Source organism: Anopheles moucheti, chromosome 2, assembly GCF_943734755.1.
Source record: "Anopheles moucheti chromosome 2, idAnoMoucSN_F20_07, whole genome shotgun sequence".
NCBI classification, from domain to species: domain Eukaryota; kingdom Metazoa; phylum Arthropoda; class Insecta; order Diptera; family Culicidae; genus Anopheles; species Anopheles moucheti.
The window spans coordinates 96,515,924-96,538,427 of record NC_069140.1 but is presented as its reverse complement, the minus strand read 5'-3'; the positions used below and the strand labels follow the sequence as shown (position 1 = coordinate 96,538,427).

Below are 22,504 nucleotides of genomic sequence, written 5' to 3'. Positions count from 1 at the left end.
TAACCGACATTATTTTGGGACGCCGTTTTTCACATCCACCCGCGGACTGTTTTGTGCTACATACGCGAAAGCGTACAAATGATGGATTTATGGATGCTTGTAAAATGATTAATAGTGCCCGTTTGGTACGGATCAAAACCAATTTTGTACCGAAACTATCGATACGTTGCTCCGCCTGCTTCGCAATTCACAGCGGGTAGGGTTATCCGGGGTGGTCCGGTGATAGTGTTACACATTTCGGATTGCTTCACACAAAGCGTGGGAACGCGTTGATGTAGTGTCTAATGTATCCATATGCTAAATCGTTCGATACATCATTTGCATTTGTTTATTTAAAAACTACCTAATCCGACACGATTTGTTGCCCTGTGATTTGGTTCTACCTTAACATTAGCGCATTACATTACACATTTTACATGTATGCGGGGTGTAAATAATAAAGGAGTAAAATGTGTATGAGGTAAATAATATCTTTTCACTACTCGACTCACTCAATGAGCGCGATCTAAAGTAAGAGCTATTTTAAGTACGACATATTACACAGCGCAAGGAACTCGAGGTTGCGTTTCGCTACAGAACAAACCCTCGTTCCAAGGTGTTGCGACAAAATAAAACAAACGTTGAGAAGAACATCTGGAACAGGAACTATTGGTTAAAACTGAAAACACGATCATGATCGCTTGCTTGCAAGGATTTAAGTCTTAGTTACAATACGGTTGGCAAGAAAACTAATGCTCCTTAGGGAGTGAAAATGCCTACGCCAGTTTCGCAATACCCAAAGCGACTATGTGCCTTTACAGGGAATGGGAAAATAAAGAAATTATCCGATTTTTCCGGTATGCTTTATCGCTTATCGCTAACGGGTAATATTCATTTCGTGAATATTAAGGGTCCCTTACATCGGACACGTTTGTCCACTAATCACTGTATATATGTGTAGAGTCCACTAACCACTCAATATGTTTACGTTTACGTGTTCTCCTTCTAATAATCTCGTTTTGCACATCGTTTTCATCTACGGTATTCGATTACCCTGATGCCTTTCTATCGACTATTTTCATTTATCTCTTTTTAAAAAACACATACCATTCGACGTCATCTTTCGACCACTTATAACTGCTCGTTTGAATAACAAGCGATTTCTTAGAAAAATATGATTAAAACTAAAGGTAATATCGTTCTACCGGATGCAAGATCCGATGCATCCGATTAGTGTGTGCTCGTGTTTATAACTACTTGTTTATAGTTTGATAAGATCGCAGTACTATTTTAAGCAAATGACGAGATACGTTCTGATACCCGAATGTTTTGTTTTGTCCATTTTGTCCACGTTGGCACATCGTTTGGGCGATTGCGCCCGCGTGTAGCGAACCTTACGACAGTACCTATCCGTCCGGTAACCAGTAGCCCAACCATTCCAACTGTTCCAGTGGTCAGTGATGCTGTTCACGATTGGCCGGCGGAATTCGTCCACCGACCACACCACCGATCGTTGGCTCGGGAAGGGACAGTTGAACGGTAGCATTGCCAGCTCCGGTCCGGCTGCAGTTGCTCATACTACTACTGCTGTACATACTGTTGCTACTGTTACTGTTGTTGCTTCCGTTCAACGGCGTTGCTATGGGGACGCTCTGTACATTAATCGTTCCGATTGCGAGGTTTCCAATACTGTTGCTAGACGTGGTGGCACTAATGCCACCGTTTACACCACTGATCGTCGTACAGTTTGCGCTAGTGTTAGTGAGACCATTGGGACTGCAAGAAAAATAGAAACCAACGTTTTAGGTAAGGGTACATTGTGTAAGGAAATCCCTGACTTCAACCGTCCACAAAACTTACACTAACTGCACGTGAGACACATTCTTCAGATGTGCATTCACCGCCAACGCTACCGAATCGTTCACCGACAGTTGAAGGTTTTCTTCAATTTTCTTCATCTTCTTATTCAGATACACCTTCAGCACTTCGTAGTGATACTTGCAGCTACCGTGCCGCTTTCGCTTCGAAGCAACCGAAGCAGCCCGTTCTAGTTCCTCCACCGCTCGCTGCAATGACGATTGATCTTCCAGCGAAGAGCTAACCTGGCCCCGGATCGATTGGAACTCTTCGCGCGTTACAAACGGCACCTCGAGCGATTCCATAAACTGTTGCATCTCGTCGTAATCCTTGCCCAGCTGTACCGTACCCTTCACCAGCCGGTTCATCAGCTTGTTATGGTGAATGTAGTTTTCCGACGAGCGCGTTATGATCGCGGAACATTTGCTACACTTCATCGCGAACGTGGAATAGCAACCGCTTATGTATTCCTGGTACGGCTTTAGCAGTCCACCGGGGCAGTGCTTCGAATGCATGAACTGTGAGTAGGCGGCCCACTGCAGGAAATGATCTATCTCGATGATACGGTAACCCTTGAACTTCGGTATCTCGTCCGGATCCATACCGTTCTGTGCGAGTGTTTGCTGTACCGGATTCGGGCAGGTCGTTGTGTTAGCTCCTCCTGTTCCGTGCGTGGTATTGGAACCAATCGTACTGCTGGGTACCACAGTTGTGTTTGTCCCTGAGCTTCCCCCTGTTGATTGTGGTACATCGATCGGTGCGCTTCTTTTCGAGATCCTTGGTGTTTTACTTCGACCAATGGCGGTATGTTTTGTTGCGAGGTTACTACTGCTAGTTGCAGTCGCTGTAGCTGATGTTGTCGGCGATACACCGGAGCTCTTTTTTACAGTTTCCATACCATTCGCCTGCTTCGATTGTGTTTGTTGCGTTAATGTCCCCGCAGTACTGGTCGGTCCTGTCGAGCTGTGATTAAGCCCGGCTCCGTGAGTGCTTTGCGATGGACCAAGTATGTTGGCGATTCCGGACGCAAGTGCCCCAAGCGTTAGCTGTTCCTCGGCAGCACGCTCTTGCAGTTGTAGTTGCGCCTGCATCGTCGATTCGTGGACCGATTTCCGTCGAGTCATCATTTTGGGTGGTCTAGCTTTCGTTGATTTCCTGTCCGGGGCCACGTTTTCTGCACTTCTGCACTGCGTGGGGGCTTCCCTTACGTCCGCACAACGCTCAGCTTAATTATGAACAACACTCCACTCACACGTACGGCGTACAGCGCTGCAATGTCGTTGTTGGGATAAAATTAAACGCAAGAATTTTTCACCCGTAGGCAATAACTTGTTGAAGCGGACTCGCACGCGACCCACACCAGGCCATGAAAAGGGAATTTGGATATTTTGCTTTTGCTGCTCAATTTTTGTCGTCTCGCGCTGTGGACCGAAAACAGGAGGAGTAAAAAACCCAAACAAACAAACATATCCATCAATTGTTTTGCATTAATGATGTGAGAGAGATTTTTCACCGGTAGCCCAGCTAATAGCACAGAACAAACAGTTTTGTTGATCCAAATTGAACGTATGTTTTGCATCACATTACAACGTTTGTAGAAGATAAGAAATTAATTTAAGCAGAACTAAATAAATATATTTAGCGAGCAAGGGGAAAGGAATGGACGAGATTTAAAAACAATAGTCTTTGTAGGTGAGTATTTTCACAGGGATGCAATATTTCAACCCAAACACCCTTCTTAAAAGGCAGCTCAAAACATCATGTTTCAGGTCACTTAAAAATGATAAATTTATTGGAAATCCTTTTTGGCACATCATCTAATATGTAGCTTTATAAATTCTGAAATAAAACAAGTAAATAAGCCGAAAAAAGCTTTGACGTTTCACTTCCATGTTGACTGTTGCCGTGACAACGCATGTCATACTTTTGTCCATTGGGTGGCTTGCTGACATGCTGTCAGCTTCCACCCGACAAATAATGGCAATACTTTGAGGAGGAACGATGTTGTTTGATCGTCGCGAAAGGAAAAACCAGAAATTTGCCTAAAATACCTCATTTGCTGATTAATTGCACAGGAAGTGTGGTGCAAACATGTGTGCACCGGATGGCGAACGAACCAGTTAACGTCGAGCAACAGTAAAGTGCACCCCGCGTCAAGTGTAAAGTGCAGATTTTTATGCGTAGTGTTGGAGAAAGTAAATGCCCTAATCAGGGGTTGTTGGTAGGTTGCGTAGTTTTGTAGGAGTTTTTTTCGTGCGTACGTTGAGAAAACAGTGCGGGGGTTGCTTCTGTTGCGTATGGTGCATTTGTTTGTGATGATAGGAAGTGTGAATGCATGCTTAACTTGCGTGAGCTCCTTCCTCAATCTGTATGACCTATTCTCGCGCCGTGCCAAGGTGATGACGACATGCAGTAGGATCGCCGTTGTGAATGGAAAAGAATGAATCGTGCTTAGCGATCTGTCTATTTATTAGTGCGCTTGATGTACCAGTTCCAAGTGTTCGTTTGATTGAGCGTTGTGCGCCACCGTTTCTTTGGCCACCATCCACCCTACCCTAATCATGTTGTCAAGCTGTGGCACACAACAACAACACGTAACGGGAATGTTTTTATGTTGTGAATGGCAAGAGCAATAATGCATACGCAGCGGAATGCACCCCACTGCGGAAGCGTGTGTTTTCCTTCCGTGTCCTCAGTTGCGCGCTGCATTTGCATTATATTCTAATGCAAGGTGCGTTTCAGACACCTGTTTCATTTTGTGTTTTTCTATCGTGTGTGTGTGCGAGCGTAGCAGTGTAATTTTACAACCCCTACGAAGGTTGCAATATGAGAAATTTTGATGAAAAATAGTGCGTAATGCTTAAACTGCTCTATCGTTCTTTTTCATAGGATGATTTGCAACGTGCAAACAAAGTGATGTGTTCTACGTGCTAGCAATATCAAAAAGAAGGAATTAGTTACTAAACGCAATTCCCGCAAATACGCTTTCGATGGCTGCCGGATGGATTAGTGTATTCTGTTCGCGAGTTTCGTACCCTGTGCGCCAAACGACCAACCGTTCTCGGTCAGCAGCACCGTTGTGTAATATACGGCCAAACGAGCTGTAGCTACTGCGATCGGCTTAAAATTCGAACGGGACCAGAGCAGAAACACATCAACGCACACTACACTGTTGAAAGTGTGGTCGATGCGAGCAACAACAAAGTTCAAAAAAGGAAGCACTAGCGGAACGACAAAGTAACCGACGGAATAACAAACAAACACACAGCGAACGAAAAAAAAAAGAAAAGAAACGATTTACGGTTTATAGAAGCAGAAGAATAAAATCAACAAGCACATACTACGATGAGCTGGTTACGATCGAGCCCGCTGCGGCAAAGTTTCAGCAAAAGCAGCAACAGCGCCAACGACCGTGCGCGTTCCGGTGCCGGGGGCGGTGGGCTTTCGGTTATTCGCCCGTTCGATGCAACCGAATGCGATCCCAAGGCATGCTACGACAGTTTCTGCATCCACTGGCAGCAAGCGTACGAGATTATACAGCGATCGGAGGTAGGGATGGAAGAAAGTGTTCTAATGTTACAAATGTCCCCTTTGCACTGTTTTTCTTTTAGGAACAATAATTAAGATCTGAACTGCACAATTATTGCTAGAGAGATGAAATATTGAAAATCATTTTAAGATCACACCGAAAGGCTTGGCTTGAAGTGCAAACGATCGCACGATTATGATGTATAAGATTGTCTTCGGGAATATGGAACAGATCTGTTTTGTTTGGCTCAATTTACCGATCTGTCTCTTCAATATTTGACTCGATTTGCTCAAAGCTAGTCAAGAACTACAAATGTTGTCTGAATCGCAAGTATTGCTTTGACGATCTTGGATCGTTGGATCCCACTAAACATCTGAAACTATCAAAGATCCAAATATTTCTTTCTTGTTTTGTGTTTTTTGTGTTTTGAACACAATGTGTTGTTTGTATACGAATCGTCTATTTCGTCTATAATCGTCTACGAAGCCTACAACTTGCCAGCGTTAGGAAGCAGCGTAACTCAAAGAAAATGCCATCAAAGAGATCGAGAAAAGTGTTTGCAGTCATGCGTGACGATTCTTAAAGTACCAGCCAATAAGTTCGCCGTCTAAACCCCCTATATACGCCATACGTTAAACATAAAATTCACGACCGGATCAAACGATTGAAGGACTTTCTGTTTGGATGGAAAAAAAAGTAACATGATACATTTGATGGCCTTGTATTGTAAACAACACTTTCCGCTGCTGTTGTAAAGTCATTAGTTTAGGCAGCAACTCCCCGGATTGTAAGCAAGAAAGTAGATGATGTAATACTTTTACACACAGCTCCTCGTGTTTACGATCGACAGTATTTTCTGTCTTTAATTTTGTTTCATTGATGCACTCCAAAAGGCTAGCCTTCATTAAGGCGTTGTTTTAACAAACGTATCGTGCGATCTCTTCGTCCACCCGAGTTTAACATTGCAAAATATCTTAACACACCTTAAAAAGTCCTCTGTTGTTTTCCAATTATATGCCTATTTGGCACATTTGACTGCAAAGCGATTCGCAACGGGGAAAGAAAAGCCCAACCTGGTTATGCTTTCCCTTCGCCAATCGTTCCTTTACCGCGTGTCAATCAACATCGTTTCGGCATATTAAATAGCAATCCATCCCGCGTGTGACGATGCCGTCGACGGCCGGCGGGAGTCGTCTAAAGCCGTTTTCTCCAGCTGTCCAGCTGGAAGGGTTTTGCGTCTAGCATCAACACCGCACCAAACAACATTCACCAAATGCCATCAGCGGCGCGCGTGTTATGGTGCACGGACGTCTTCGCGGTTCGTTGATCGCCGGCGAATAGATCGTGTGAGGTGCGGTTCCAACCTCCTCCGGCATCCTCATCCAACCCCTCCCAAACGATCGCCTTTCATCGATTCCGTCGCATTGATGTGTGGTCGCGAAAAAATGCACCACATCATACCCCAGCAGCATAATGCGAATCACGCGAATGATGATGCCTGCTGTCGGTACACTTTCTTAGACCCATTTCCTTTTGATAATGATATTGCGAATGGCAGGGGAGCATTTCTGTTTTGCTTTTTGCTAGTTGCTACGAGAGAAGCAAACTCGTTTGGGAAGTGTGTTCCGGTGACATGTCCACCTTTCTCGAGCGCGACCCCAAAGCTTATCATGTTGGTAAGACGTTGCGTAAACAATTGCCTGTTCCGAAGCAGGATTATCGTAACGAGCGGGACTGCAGACCCGCGTTGCAGCGCGTAGGAATGTGTTTGAAACATGTGTTTTTCTTTTCATGGAATTGTTAGGGATTTAGATAACAGTGCCGCTATTGCATCGCAAAATTATGTTTGCCAAACCTAATACAAGTACGGGCGCCTTAATTTACGATGAGAAGTATTCAATACCGCCGACCGGAAGTCTGCACCATGTTTACACCTTTTAATGTTGTAGCTAAAAATTATTAATTTCTCCATCGACAAAGCGCTTCGCTAATATCTTCTTTCCGCAAGCAGGGAAGAGATTTTTAATTGTAGCGTGAATAATAAGCTGTAACTCATTTTCCTATACCACCGGAACTGCAAACTGGCACCAGGAAGTGCTTCACAGGAAGCCCATTTTGTGCTCAATTGTTGTCATGCTGTTTTGCTTTTTTTGGTTTCGATCATTAAATCCAGTGTTTCAATGCAAACTTTCACCTACGGTGTATGGAAATTACAGTTGAAAGCTTCTTTAAGTTGCTCAACAACCAAGAACTTCCACGGTTTTAAAGACACGACGCATAAAAAAGGCAATATTCCTGTGTGGTTTTAGCGATTAGCAAAAAGATTCCGAATGTTTTTGATCCACTGGCCGAGAAAGAAAAATGGTTATGCGTGCACGATCACATCATGGGCCGATCGGCAGTGTTTGTGCCATTGGTTTACTTTCGAATCCGGGCGAAAACGTAATGCGTGAGACCGTCCGGAACACAACCACACCAGACGCTGTCGTGGCCCACGCATCGCGAAATTTCTTTGCCAAACCCTGTGGCCCCAGACACACGCGATCATCATCTCGCAGCGTACGTCGTCCGCACCGAAGCAGAACGCGTTGCGTTGGCGAAGAATAATAATTTGGGTGAGAAAAGAGTGTGTGCTGTCATGGGATCTGTCAACAAAACCTGATCTGTGGGCTCTAATCTCAGATCGGTGACAATTGGGCAAGGAGGAACCGCATGCCATTGGGCAAGAAGGCCAATGTTAGTGTTAAATATTGAGGGTCTACACGTCAGTTTTCAGCGTTCTACAGATGCCACGAGAAGAGTACTCTTCAGATCACGCCAGAACTGAGGCTCATTGTTTGGTCCAAGAAACTTATTGACTCCAAAACGAAATATTCGCAAATGCTGATTCAGGAAACCATATATTATATTGTCATATATTACCAGTTGCTTCCGATTGATCACAATCGGATAACGCTTTGTTGGGATGAATTCTGTAGACATAACTTAAGCAGGTAACTTACTTTTATCTACAATTGCTAGAAGAAATCTTTTAATAATATTCACACCTCATGGTTTTAGGAGGATGCACTCAAAACTACACGATCTGGACATGATCGTTTATCATAAACTGAAGAAGAAAAGCCTTTTCTTGCTCTGGAGCTACATAACACTAGATGCTCTTGTTCGATTCGTCTACATCAGCGGTCTCCAAGCTTTTCAGTCCAAGGGGCCGCATTGGATGAAGCTGCCGTAGTTGGGAGCCATTTGTACAGAGGATGGAGCCTCTCGAGGGCCGCAGTTTAGAGTCCCCTGGTCTACAAGACCTCCAAATTTCAACGTGTCGATCAAGCTTGATCCCAACACCATCATCATCGCCATCGCCAAACGACGGTCACTGGCCGTACAGATCATTTCACCCCCGGGCGCACATGTGCGTAACATTCGGTGCGGTAACGTGAAACGTCTGGCCACAATGCAACCATTTTACACCTTCAGTGCACTTTTGTACCATCCGCCGTGTCTATTGTTTCTGTTCAGCGCGTTGATCTTTGGGCGACCGAAACCCTCCCCATCGCACATCTGTATTGTGCTTTGATACTCAACTCACCCCACGCACGGCCAATTAAAAATTGTTACCGTAGGTGAGAGCAACAATGGCCGAAAGAGAGCACTCGTGCAAGAATAATGACACTCACCTCGAAGCTGCGAAAAGAAAACTATCTCACACGGAAAAGTAACAACAGAAGCAACAGAAAGAAAACATGCATCTCAATTGATGTACAGCAGTGCGCAAACAAAACGCGCGCTTACGCTATAAGCCAATTAAAGATACAGCCCCTAAATCGTGTGCGATTCTACGTCGCAATTACCACGGGGATGGAGAATATTCATTTGCCGAAAAAAAGTGTGAACAATGTGTGGAGAATTTCTTCATTCCACCACCATTTCTCCGGTGGGGCAAACAATGGCATTGCGCAAACATCAATTGGCAGCGCGACACAAATCCGGAAGCCTTTTCGACCGTGCCGGCACAAAATGGCGAATGAATTATTTAAATCTAAACAGAAGGAAAATATGGAGCGAAGGAAAAAAACGGGGTGTGGCTGGGCTGTGGACACCCACAATCCTGGGAAAACCCCCGGTTCCCTTTGTGTTGATAAGCAACCAGAAACGAGCGAGTATGAAGCGTTAATTGAAATAATGTTAATCAACCGTGCTCGCTTCAGCGACTCACTGAATGGTGTGTCGTTTCGATTGCCAGCATTGGTTATTCTTGTTTTAAATTAATTAAAACCTCACACCAGCCACCGGTGTGGGTGGTTTTTTTCGCGATAATGTTTCCTGCTTTGGTTTCGATCACACGCTGCCATTCTTGCGGCATTCCGTCGACTTTAAAAGATTCGGAAATTTAAAAGTCTGCAGGTCTGGCTCGGAAAAATGGATCATGAAACATGTTTTTTTGTAGATTTAATCACCCAGTCAGTACACGGCAGTTAATGTCTTGTTGGTGCACTCTTTCCAGTGACGAATAGGAACCGATAAGGTCTAAAATAGTGATAATGGAACATACAACGGCTAATCTTATCTCTTCTAAGGGGTTTCCAGGGGGCTGTTCTACTTTATTGGAGTGGTGTAATTGTTACTGAGGTCGTTCTTCACATGACAGGACCGGGTCAAAATCCCATTCGAATCAATCCTTCGTAAGCAGGATGAACTATCCATAGAAGCAGACTGAGCGATCGCAGAGGAGGGTCCCGAGTTGTGTAGCAGCAAGACGTACTTCCAGAAAGCATTACATTTCGATTTCTAAAGGAAGGATTTTTTTTATCAAAAAGTTGCTTAAACTCATAAATAATTCCTTTCATACTCCAAAGCTCAAGAAAAATTTCCCAGAGGCGTTAAAACTAACAAAGATGTATATAACTTAATATGGGGAATATTATGAACCATTATTATTATATTAACCTAATTATAATATGAATAGAGCATAGCATATTAAATGATGCTTAATAAAACTGAAATTATTTTTTTATTTATTTTCAAATATTACTTATATTAGATTGTCTATATCATGGCAGACGGTTAGGCGTCCCATTAGGTATCACCACTGGGGGCTCCGTAATGGGTAAATCCATCTCTGATTAACCAACTAGGGGTAAATAGAGTCAAAGAAAATGTAAGAAATGGTAGGGCTCTTCGGGGCCACTAAAGCTGTGAGGAAGAATTTCTCTTCTAAGCTTATTATCTCCACAAAAGTCGCACCGCTACATCCATCGATCGAGATGTGTCGACAGTTGGCGCACGAATGTGTAAGCTCGCTTTCGCAATTCAGCATAATGAATTCATGCTTCTCGCCAGTGGCCCACATCGCCGTGTCGCGTACGACGCGTTCACACGAGTGCCACCGGACAGATCATCTCGCATTAGACAGCAAGGCGATCATCATACCAGACATCACACTCATCATGCGCAATCTTGGCGTGCAATTCTCTCACACTTTCCATCTCCGCTGTCGCGGTGGAACGCGGTCGTTCGCGATCGCCCTCGCCCGTCATAATGATGGTTACCTACAATAATTGCTACCTTTTGTAACATACTCTTGGAAAAAATGTGTTTTTTTATAGCAAAGTGTGATCACATACAGAGCTTTCTTGAGGGAACTGTTGGTCAAGTTTGCTAGCTTGACTTTGGTGCAAGTGAATAACTGTACGTTATCCGGTGTGGATATAGTTGGGGTTTACAATAAGAATTTTACATTTCTCTTAGCATTTTCCGCTTAAAGATTAATGATTTTAGTTCTATCACAGTTCGTAACATAACATATACGATCACTTGTTTATTTTTGTTTGGGAATAACATAAGTTGTGAACAATAAAAATAAATTATAAAGTATGAAAAATTGGGGTTTAAAAAATCAATAAATTAAATAGAAATAATAAAAAAAACCCCGCCATTCTTCAATGTTTCCTCTCTGTTGTTTAATATCCCAAAAGAAGAGCTTTATTGGAGTACGAAATTTAGGGTTTTCTGATAAAAAAACTCCTGCATTTGTTAGTCAATTGTGAAGTCAATGCATTGCTTTTATGCAAAAGACTCTTTAAGGAAAGATTCTCTACTTTGAATGCTGTTACATTCCACAACACTACAATATACATGCTTGGCTTACTAGAAGGATAGTTGTTTTGAAAATTTCAATAAAAAACAATTAATTAACAAACAAACAAAACCCCACGAACAAGCGTAATATGTGTTCAACCGGACCATTAACAATGCGTTGAAGCTCACATTTCTTCCCCTGGTACAAACTTTATGAAAATTCGCAGACATTCGGAAAGAAAGTACGCGCACAACGCTGGCCCTGGCTTGCGCTTCCCCATTTGATAGCGCACAACAACCTACTGCACTAGAAAAAAAGTGCCGACACGACACAGAACCCAACGAACAACATGTCGAACATTGCCATCGAACGAGCAGTGCAACATGGGCAACATTTCTGTGCCTCATCGCACCGTGCACGGCTGCGCATCAGGATGTGGGCAGAAAGATGGAAGTTGTATGTTTGCTGCGTAGAGGAAATATTATTGTGCGGTCGGTTCCGCTGCACAAACGACGCAGCAGGAAGGATTCGATTTGTTTGGGTTCGATTTCATTTGACTGTGGCCTCTCTCTCCCCGTCAAGGTCTACATACGCGCCGGTGGGAAAATTTAGTATCGCAGGTGGGGTGTGTTTGTTTGTTGGTGGGCTGGCAAATCGGCCTGCAATTATGCATTTACGCGCTTCGATCCACGCGGGAATCCACACGTTACACGTTCGGCGCTCAAATATTGCGCGTGTTTTTGTAGCGTGCTTTACCACTACACCGCGTGGTTTAATCATCACGCTGATGATGATGATGATGGCGAATGATGGTGATGAACGTGGCGCGGTACGCTTTCTCCTTATTAACAAATTAAATAAAAATTATATCGAGCACCATCACAGCGCGCCTTGGTGTGTGGTGTTTATTCTTTTGTTTTGTTGCCAGTTCCACTCTTGCTTTCCAACCATTATACAGCGGCGATAATTGTGGGGGATATGGTAACATTGTGCCTGAAATGGCCATTTCCATCTCCATGCTCTGTTAATTTTGCAATTTAAATTTCATATAAGCCAGATACATATTTTGACACCATTTAGTGTGGAGGTGGTGGGTGAAGCCGATTTAGATTCTATTTTGAAGATTCATGTAGCCTCATTGATTATTGACTCGCTAAGAAATCATAGATTTACTGAAAAATTTTTTAAGAGTTGACTATTTATTTTAATCACTCTTCGGATGAATAAATGTTTCCAAACGATTCAACATCTTCATTTAGCTTATTTAAATCGTAATAAAACTGTTTTACTGATATGTAGTAACTTCTCTCTTATTTTCCTATTTCCCCAGAACTATCGAAGTCAGTCGCATGACGATGTGCTGGGTGTGGTAACGCATCTGGACCATATGGTAACGCTGCTACTGGTGGAACTTCACCACTGTAACAAACTCAGCCTCCCTGGTCAAGCAGCACCACCCGCGCCCTGTTTGGAGCATCTGCTGAGTGAGAACCTGCTCGACAAGCTGTACGAGTGGGGCATCAAAACGGGAAGGTAAGAAGGCAGACGGCAGAGAGTAAGCGATAGCGATTTTTATCAAAAACAGAAACAATGTTACTCACACGCTCCCTTCTTCGCTTCCTTTTTGCTTCCAGATATGCAAACGCGGTACGGCTGGAACAGTTGAAGCTGTACGAACAATTAGTCAGCCATTCGCGTCATCAGCTGCTGGTGCATGAACCATTTCTGCGACCTTTGCTAAAACTGTTGGCCTCGAGCCAGAACGAAATCTATCCGCCGGACGTGGAGAAGCGGCTCGTGATACTGCTCAATCAACTGTGCGTGGTGCTGATGCAGAACGTGCACCTGCTCGATCTGTTCTTCTTCTCCACCACGCAAACGCAGCAAAGCAACCACTCGAGCAACGGTGGCCACACGAAGTAAGTCCGTGGACGGAGGTTATCGCCGGGAGGGCTAAACTAACCTAACACCTCATCATCTCATCTATTTCGCTTCCCTCCCTCCGAACAGTTTCATCATCTTCTCGCTGCTGATACCGTACGTCCACCGGGAAGGTTCGTTGGGTCATCAGGCACGCGATGCGCTGCTGCTCTGTATGGCGCTGTCGCAGAAAAACTCCAACGTTGGCACCTACATCGCAACGTACTCGTCCATCTGTCCGGTACTGGTAACCGGACTCGGCGGTCTGTACTCGCGTCTGCCCAACCAGATCGAAATCAAAACCATCGACTGGTATCGCATCACGACGGACGATGTGACGGAGATGCCCGAGCTGACGCTGTTCATGAACTCGCTGGAGTTTTGTAACGCGGTCGTGCAGGTTGCCCATACGATGATTCGCCAGCAGTTGCTTGACTTCCTCTACCAAGGCTTCCTGGTGCCGGTTCTTGGACCGGCGATTCTACAGGTAAATGGTGCCGTCACCACCCGAATGGAAGCACCAAACTGCACTAACCCCTTTTGTTTCGATCGATGTTTGGTTTGCGCTTGACTCTCATATACATGCGTTTGTCCTACTTATCGCTAATCACCCTCCCCACCTACCGAGCTGTTTAGCAACACAAACTTTCCATCGCATCTTCATCCGATCCGAGCGATCTCCGACGGATCGTAATCGAACCGTTACTAATCTCACAGCAGACGGCGAAGCGTACGATACGGCATCGGTATCGGCACGGTAATGGCAGAACAATTATTCGCCATTACGGTGGTTTGCATTTGCCACTTGCTGCCCCGATACACTTTGCGGCACCGACTTCGCCTGACGCTCGATCGTATCGTTGCTTTTTATCATCACACTACCATGGCGATATCTTCACTCGATCTTCCGTTACATGTTGCTTTTCTTTTGACTCTGTTTGTGTTTTTATGCCGGGGAGGCAAAGCAAAAATGAACCATGTATCCTTTCATGTTCTTTGTACATAGCAAAATCGGTGCTGTTAGAATGTGGACAAAAATACATATACGTATTGCCAATTTTTGGGAACCCCATGCCTACCGAAACAAGCAGCACAAACACACACACACGAACGGCGAAACATGAACCACACTTTCACGCAGCACCACACCGATTCGAAAGCACCACCAAGGGGTTACACAACCATAAATCTTTCTGTTTTCTGTTGTACAGCAATAGTTGTAGTGTACGCTATTTTCACGTTCTATCAAACTCCACTCCGTCCTCCTTAACTTCCCTACCCTCGCCCCCTACTGTACTGCCCACCGGAAGATGAGACAATATGTTGGGCAACTTTCATCCGGCAAAATCTGTTGATAGCGCGCCTTCCTTCCATTTTCGTTTGTTACTTATGTTATTTCGTTGTTTTTCGGCTGGCACCCGTCACCCTCAATGTCGGAAGTTATGTTTAGACTTGTTCCGTTTTATCCTGTTTTCCCACACATGCTCGTGTTGTTGAACCGTGTGTTTTTGTAAAACCCATTGCGTTCACCAGCTTGCATTTTCCGGAACGTTGTATGTGTTTTTATTTAATTATTTAATTTCTTCTTTTTCTTTACGTTTCTTTTTCTCTCTTTTTATTACATTTGTCTCCTTTCTCTACACTTCACTTCTTGAACTCTTATCTCCTTTCTCCCGATCGACGCGCGTGTTGCGTATTTCCCTTTTCTCTTACTCACTGTGTTCGCTTATGATCTAACAATGTTCGCGTTTTGTTGAAATAATTTGATCGAATATCTTACTTTTTTATATATTTTTTGATGATTTTTCGTGTTTCCTTCGCGGGTTTTACGTTTTCTTTTATCTTCTTGTGCGGCTCTTTTCAACATTTCCTTTTGCTCCGTTTATCTGATTGCGCTGAAACGTGTGTTGCATCTTTGGCCTCGAATGCTGTGAATGTGCTACCGGTTTCCGCTTGGGAACTTTGGCAATGTTTATGCATCGAACTCCTCATCCTGTGCGATGCGATGAGATTAACGTTAAATATTTAAAAAAAAACATCTACTTAAAATTAACAAAACTTTGTCATTGCCTAACAAAACGTAAACAAAACTATGTATCAATTCTCGCAACACAACACAAACCAAACTACCTCTCGTGTGCACCATTTCCGTAATCCTTTTTTGGGTGAGAGCAGACATTTAAAGGGCAAGGTCAATTCCAGACGAACGTTGAGTCGCAGGTATCGGCAATGGCGTACTTCGATCTGATTGTACGATCGATCACCGAACCGGGACTGATACAGCTGGTGATTCGCTTTCTGCTGGATGAGGAAAAGTTCGACGGGCAACGAATATTGGACGTGTTGGTTGAGCGATTAAACAGCAACGATTCGCGGGTGAGTACAACGGGCAAACGCCATGAAGCGTTTGTAGCGTTCAGATGTATTTTAATGGGTTCATTTTATTCTTCCACTCTTTTGTAGCTATGCATGGTGACTCTTTCACTGTTCGACAGTTTGCTGAGCTTAAATTGTGAGGACATTATGCTCGAGCTCATGTTGAAGTATTTGCTGCAGTGCAAGCACGTACCGATATCGCATCGATACAAAATCAATCGGGTTGATCCGTACACGCAAGCCGTCGAATACTTCCTTAACATTACGCCGGACATCATGAAGAAGGTGAACAGTGTGCTGAGCATCAACAATGGCGGTATCGGCTCCGGTAGCACCGCCGGCCAAAGCGCACCACCATTGGGTAACCATCGTACCCATGGGCTCGGGGCGAGCAACAACCACAACCACAACAACCACGCCAACAACGGTGGTGGTAACAGTAATAATGCCAACCTTAACGTTAGCAAAACGATCGGTGCCAACTGGAACCATTACGGGATGAACACGTCGACGGGCGAAACACTGCTAGCGAACTACCAAGCGTACCTGCTCGATGCACGCAATCGCATCGTACAATGCAAGCATGCCTGTGATCAGTGGAACAACGTGTATCGTTACCAAAAGCTAAGTAAAGCCAACTTTTCGCTTCCCCAACCGGCGGGTGTAGGGCCCGCCACGAATGGCAACGGTGGTGGAAGTAGCCAGAGCGACAGCATCGTTAATCCTGAGGATGTCCGTGCCCTGAAGGTGCAGATGATAAAAGATTTTCTTCGAGAGTTTTCGATCGATTCCGGTATAGGGGAGTGCGACAGTCAACAGCATGCGCCTGTAACGGGGACCAGCTCGACGGCGTCCAGTGCAATAATGTTCGGTGGACCGATGGCTCCGTCCGGTGGCAAACAGCTTGACAGCTTACAGTCGATCGGTGATAGCAGTGGGTACGAAAGTTTGAATGTATTTTCCCAAGCAACAAACGAACTGGCACCGGTAGCGGCACCACCGGATCTTGCGCAGCTGAAACAACAGCAGCGGATTGACGCGTGGAAGGTATCGAGCGTACGGGAAGAAGCGTTGGGTGATTTGGATCTATCGGAAGACCTTTTCGCTCAGGGGACAGTTAGCTTAGGTAATTAGTGGAGATATTTTAGCATGCAATTTGTGGATGTATTTTAATGTGGTTTCTTCTGCACCAAACTCTAGGTCCCTTTTTAACAGCGATTTGGGGAAAATTGCAAACATTTACAAGTAACTGCTTGTACGTGAATCTACATCTCACGGGATTGATCAGTCACTTGACGTTTTTCCCATTGCCGTTGCTACACTCGATACTGCTACGTCCGGACATACCAACCACATCCGACACACCGTCCTTCCATCAGGTATGTGCCCTTTTAGTGCAGCTTTACCGGAACCCTGCACCCTGCTTATTACTGCCCATTTGTCCACCGCAGGTGCTGAAGATATTGAAACAACAAATCGACGCCGAGCTACCGGACACGGACGAATCGCTCGAGATTGTCGATATGGCACGATCGTTTCTAGTTGATCGCGAATTTCGGCTGGTGAATATGCGCAAGAATGCGATCGAATCGGCGGCAAGCGGTAAGCTGCTGAACGGTGGCGGATCCTCGATGACGTCCAGCCTGTCGCAAACGACACCGATGCAGCTAACGCCGAGCTCCTCATACGATCCGTTCAAGCGGCAGGATGGCAAACGCAAAAGCATCAGCAACTCGTTCTCTAACATCTTCCGGCGGCCCGGTTCTGTGGGTAAGTTGTCCTGGTTTGTTCGAAATTCAAAAACAAAAACACAAAACTTCGTGGAACGGCAAAGCAAAACTGCACGGAAAAGTATTTCACTTTTACGCTACAGATTTGCCCTGTTTCCATATGGACACTCACTCACTATTGCTTTCAATTTCACAGCTCATTAGCGTTTGTCTTTCTTCTTCTACTACTACTTCTGCTTCTTCTGCGTGTGTTTCGACAAACTGCGATCACAGCGTGGAAGGAGAGCACATCATCATCTGTTACTTTCTTTTCTTCTCTGCTTCCGTTTGCTCTGCTTTTTTTTTGTTTCGCTGTTTCCATCGCCAACGAAGCTTTTTCTTTCTCCACAACATCGATCTTATCAACTCGCGATCAACTCATGCGTGTTTATCGTTTATCCATGTGTCGTTTCCGATGGTGTTACCTTATTTTTAATTATACATCACAGTTTTCTACCCCGATTGCGTGATCGTTTTATTTTATTTCGGGAGCCTTTGTAAAGTTTATTTCCCTTCACGCGCGTAGTATCGTTTTACGGTTGTGTTTTTTTTTTAGAAATTATTATCAATTTCTTTTTCTTTTCCATCACTGTAGCTTCTTTTAGACACCTTGTTTCATCGGCTTCTGCTCTCTCTCTCTCTATCCACATACACGCGATTGCGTTTTTCGCTTGGCTTATCGTTGCATTCGTCACTAAACTCACGATGCTTTTTGCACTGTATCGAACGCGTGCGCGCGCGCTGGGTGCCACATCCGGCTGCAAACGGACTGTACTGTATCTAAAACCACCGCCCAAAACAAACGCATACGAATTAACGACACTTGCCGCCCCTCATGTCTGCGGCCATAACTGTTTCTTGTTGATTGATAAAACAACTAACGCCACCCGGTTTGCTTACCGTGCAGGGAGGGGAAGCAAAAGGAGAAACGTAGCTAGTGCGACCATCACCACACCTTTCTCACCCTTCCATATACAAGTGACCGTTTGTGCGGAACTGCCCTTTCAAATGCATCACAATGATGCCGCCGAGTTATGATTATAATTATGCCACATATCAATATTCATCTTGTTTCTCCTCATTCAGCTTCATCGGGTTTAGCACAGATAGTTGAATTTTTTACCGGTAAATATCATACCCTACTGTTATTTGTTATCTGTTCTGCTCCCTTCCGTTCCATTCCTTCCATTTTTGTGTTTTTACTTCTCTCGTTTCGGTTTCGATTCTATTGCTTGTTGTTACCCTCGAACCGTAATATCCAGTGGTTCTTCTTCCTGCTTGCCAATTACTTGAGTTAGTTTTACTTGCATACATAGTGCATGTGTATAGAATGTTATAAGTGAGTTAAGCATTGTGTGCGGAAATGCAAACCTCCAAACGAAATGTTCCATTAGTTCCTGCATGGCACAGTGTCATTATCAGTAATGCGATCGTTCGATAAACTACTGTTAGATCTTTAGCTTAATTTGTGACCCTTTGTGAAGAGGAGAGGAAATGAGAAATGTATCGCTCTTCTAGTTACCATCACTATTTCCATCCGTTTGAAAAGTTGTTGAGTAGTTCGTTCGTTAAATCAGAGTAAATGAGTGTTGATATCGGACGAACCGGTTATGTGCATTTCTTTTCTACGTGATGTTGTTTCCCAATTATTAATAATTATTCATTATTGTAATTATTGATTATTAATTATTGTTTGATACTCCGAAAGGCCGAATTTCGCATGTAGATAATCAGAAGCTACAGATTTGTTGATTATAGTAACTTTATAGTGTCACGCAGGAAGCAAAAGATCTAATAGAACTAAAATATAAAACCGAACCGAACAAGCCAATTTCAAGGCCATAAAATTATAAACCTTTAAAAACCTGAATCCCAACTCCCCTGTTTTCGGTCCCATCTTTACTACCATTACTTGCCGTAATGTCCGATCCGTGTGCCACATAAATAATACAGCATGCCGCCAGAGGGACCCATTTTTGTGTTGCTTGTGTTTCCTTCCTAACGACCTGTGTTTCGGGTTCTTTGACTATTTGTTCGTTTCATCATAAAACACTAAATCCGTGTGCATGCATGTGCGTGTGTGTAGTGTGTGTAGTTTGTAGTGTTTGGTATTAATTAGTACTAATTCCCGCTCGGTACGGCTAGAAGTAGATGGTTTGATGAAATTCAAGGCTTGAACCAAACAAAACCCCGTAATCCCCGTAGTGTCGGCATGATTGATAGGTACTAATCAACTCCTCCTTCCTAAATGACGCTCCTTTTGCTGTGATTGATCTCACTCGTAGCCCTTGTTTTGGCTGCTTTAAGCGAGTTGATGTGCTCTGTTAAATCTTTCTCCCAATTTGCGACGCCGCAACGATACGGGTCACGGCTTTAACTGTTGTTTTGTATCATTCTTCACGCACGCCGTCACACATCAGGATCGAGCAGTAATGGAATGAACCACTCACCGAACGGTCGACAACCGCAATCGTTTACGTCCACGTCGATGGTTGGGTCCGGTTCGAACCAGCAGCAGCACCAGCAGTTGGGAGGATCATCCACCGGGAACCATCCGGTAACACCACCAAGCGGTCTGCTAATCGGTAGCTCACGGCGTGAATCACGCGAAGCCGAAACACAGTTCATGTCGATTGACACGACGACACCATCGAACGGGCTGATCGGAGCGAATGCGGGTAACGATCACGCCAGCAGCAGTCTCGAGCATGGGCTGGCCAACTACAGTGTCGGTAGCGAGCGACAGCTAAACCTTGCCATCGGGGCCGTCCTGCTGGATGAGTGGTTACGTGAACTGTCCGCCGTAACGCAGGAACAGTGCATTATGATGCTTTCGGAGCAGGTGCAGCAGCCAGCACGATCAGCTAGCTAGACAAAACAATCGATGCCGATCGAGCATACCGAACGCGAGATCGTGCTTAGTAACTGTTTAGCCCGCTAACGAAAAAGCTTGTGATTTAATTAAGTAATAACAAAAGTGTGTGCGTGTAGATGATGTTTTGTTATCGTAGCGAATTCCGTCTTATTCGTACGTCGTTGTTGACTTCGTTTGTAAAACAATCGAGAATAAGACTCCCTACAACACAATGGAGCGGAGAGAATATTTTAATTTGAGAGGAAACAGATTAATTTAACCTGGCGCGTAAATGCGTTTTACATCGAACCTATTGTTTTAAAAACTCGTGTGCAAATCTTTTTAGAAACAAAACAAAAAAAGGACACCCTCCATAAAGGGCTCTTTGTAAATGTGAGGCAATCGAGCAAAAAAAAAAACGTAAATCAGACAGTTTGTGTTAAAGACTCTCTTCCCGTATTCCGATTTTTAAAGTAGGTTGTTGTTGTTTTTCGACAATTTGAATCGAAATCCTTGCTTACGCCAATACATCGATTTACAAAACGAATAGTTTACTACTAATCTTACGAACAAGCAAAAAGGCCAAACCACAATAACCTGTAACTAATATATATATATGGTAGACATACGTAACTAATTAACATTATAGGAAGCGCCGCGGGCGCTTAGGGCAATGATTGCGTTAGAGTGATTGTTAGGACCATCACTGGATGGTTGGGCCATCACTAGTGGTTGGGCCATCACTAGTGTTTTGGGTCATCACTGGCGGTTGGGCCATCACTAGTGGTTGGGCCATCACTAGTGTTGGGGGGCATCTTTGCAGGAAATTAGGGTATATAAGGATGGGGAAGGGATCAATCATCCTCTTTTTGTGACGAACCCAGGAGGTGACAATTTGTGGAGAAATAAAAATACACAACGTAGGGAAACTCTAACCAACATTTGGTACCGTGGGACCAGGATTCAGAGCAAAAGTGTAGCAGTTTAACAAACAATGGAAGACACTATTCTTAGTGAAGAAGATTTCTTAGGATTCGGGTCAGGGAGTAGTACGGTGATCGAAGATCCGAAGATGGAAGGAGTTACTTCGAAACAGAAAGGCGATCTTCTTAAGAAGAAGTGCGAGTGTTTGGTGGGAACAATGCAACGCATACTAAAATTTGTGGAATCACGAGAAGTCGCTGAAAAGGAAGAAATTAGTGTGCGTAGGAAGGTTTTGGAAGCATCGTGGTCGAGTTTCAAAATGTTACAGCTTGGAATATGTGATGAGGAGCGTTTCGAAGAAACCGAGTACCTTTATTTCAAGGCGGCTGAGAAGCTTGAGAAACTGGACGCGAAAAATATGTGTGAGCTGTCAGTGCCTGTGATTAAGCAGGAAAAGAAACAAGTGCAGCTACCAAAGCTTACGATCCCCACGTTTTCCGGTGGTTATGAAGCATGGACATCGTTCCATGACATGTTCCTGGAAGTGGTACATAAAAACAGTACATTGTCAAACGCGGAAAAAGGTTATTATCTGAGAAGTTTTTTGAAAGGTGAGCCTTTGACCATAGTGCAGGCTTACCCAATAAGTGACAAAGGTTACGAGGTCGCATGGTCGGCTTTGGTGGAACGATACGCAAATAAGTATCTGATTAAAAAGAAGCATGTGAACGAGCTCATTTTATATCCCAAAATGAAAGCTTCTACTTCCGAAGGTTTGCGATCGTTAATAAATGTTTGTGAAACGCACGTGAAAATGCTTGGACAGTTAGAAGAAAAGCCCGATGGTTGGGGCATTTTGCTCACACAGTTGATAGTGTTGAAGCTAGACGATCATACGCAGAAGGAATGGGAGAAGCACGTGGTTGAAAATCCGAAATCCGGATACTCGGAATTGCTTAAATTTCTGCGTAATGCTAATTGTTTGTTGGAAGCAATGTCTGGAAATAAAAGCGTTCAGGAAAGTTCGTCAAAAAAGCAATCGGTAAAAGTGTTAGTGAACGCCAGTAGCGAGTCGAAGTGCCAAGCATGTGAAGAGTCGCATTCGTTGTATTTGTGTCAGCGTTTTAAGAGTATGGCTAATAACGATAAGAAGGATTTTGTTAAATCTAACAAATTGTGTTGGAATTGTCTTGGGAGAGGCCATCTTAGTCGTTTTT

General features: G+C 44.2%; 2 protein-coding genes across 2 annotated transcripts; one reads left to right on the top strand and one right to left on the bottom strand.

Moving 5' to 3' along the window:
• Positions 1-335: 335 nt before the first annotated feature.
• Positions 336-3,254, bottom strand: LOC128297188 (uncharacterized). Its single transcript, XM_053032788.1, has 2 exons — positions 1,840-3,254; positions 336-1,755 (listed from the first exon to the last, which is right to left on the bottom strand). Exons 1-2 carry the CDS (start codon positions 2,961-2,963, stop codon positions 1,434-1,436), a joined length of 1,446 nt encoding a protein of 481 aa, XP_052888748.1. The 5' UTR covers positions 2,964-3,254; the 3' UTR covers positions 336-1,433.
• Positions 3,255-3,839: 585 nt separating this feature from the next.
• On the top strand, positions 3,840-20,961 carry LOC128299696 (FHIP family protein AGAP011705). The gene is made up of 11 exons (XM_053035730.1): positions 3,840-4,057; positions 4,726-5,385; positions 12,775-12,977; positions 13,079-13,363; positions 13,455-13,851; positions 15,540-15,740; positions 15,828-16,866; positions 16,941-17,119; positions 17,192-17,510; positions 18,596-18,634; positions 19,930-20,961. Exons 2-11 carry the CDS (start codon positions 5,182-5,184, stop codon positions 20,379-20,381), a joined length of 3,318 nt encoding a protein of 1,105 aa, XP_052891690.1. The 5' UTR covers positions 3,840-4,057; positions 4,726-5,181; the 3' UTR covers positions 20,382-20,961.
• The last annotated feature ends 1,543 nt before the right edge of the window (positions 20,962-22,504 follow it).

What these genes read in the sequence shown, in the direction of transcription:
- LOC128299696 (XM_053035730.1), top strand. Translation starts at nt 5,182, where the DNA reads ATGAGCTGGTTACGATCGAGCCCGCTGCGGCAAAGTTTCAGCAAAAGC. An exon ending in TTGGACCGGCGATTCTACAG is followed by an intron (nt 13,852 to 15,539) that starts GTAAATGGTGCC and finishes GGGTGAGAGCAG; the next exon opens with ACATTTAAAGGGCAAGGTCA. An exon ending in ACACACCGTCCTTCCATCAG is followed by an intron (nt 17,120 to 17,191) that starts GTATGTGCCCTT and finishes TGTCCACCGCAG; the next exon opens with GTGCTGAAGATATTGAAACA.
- LOC128297188 (XM_053032788.1), bottom strand. Translation starts at nt 2,963, where the DNA reads ATGATGACTCGACGGAAATCGGTCCACGAATCGACGATGCAGGCGCAA. An exon ending in GTGTCTCACGTGCAGTTAGT is followed by an intron (nt 1,756 to 1,839) that starts GTAAGTTTTGTG and finishes TTTTTCTTGCAG; the next exon opens with TCCCAATGGTCTCACTAACA.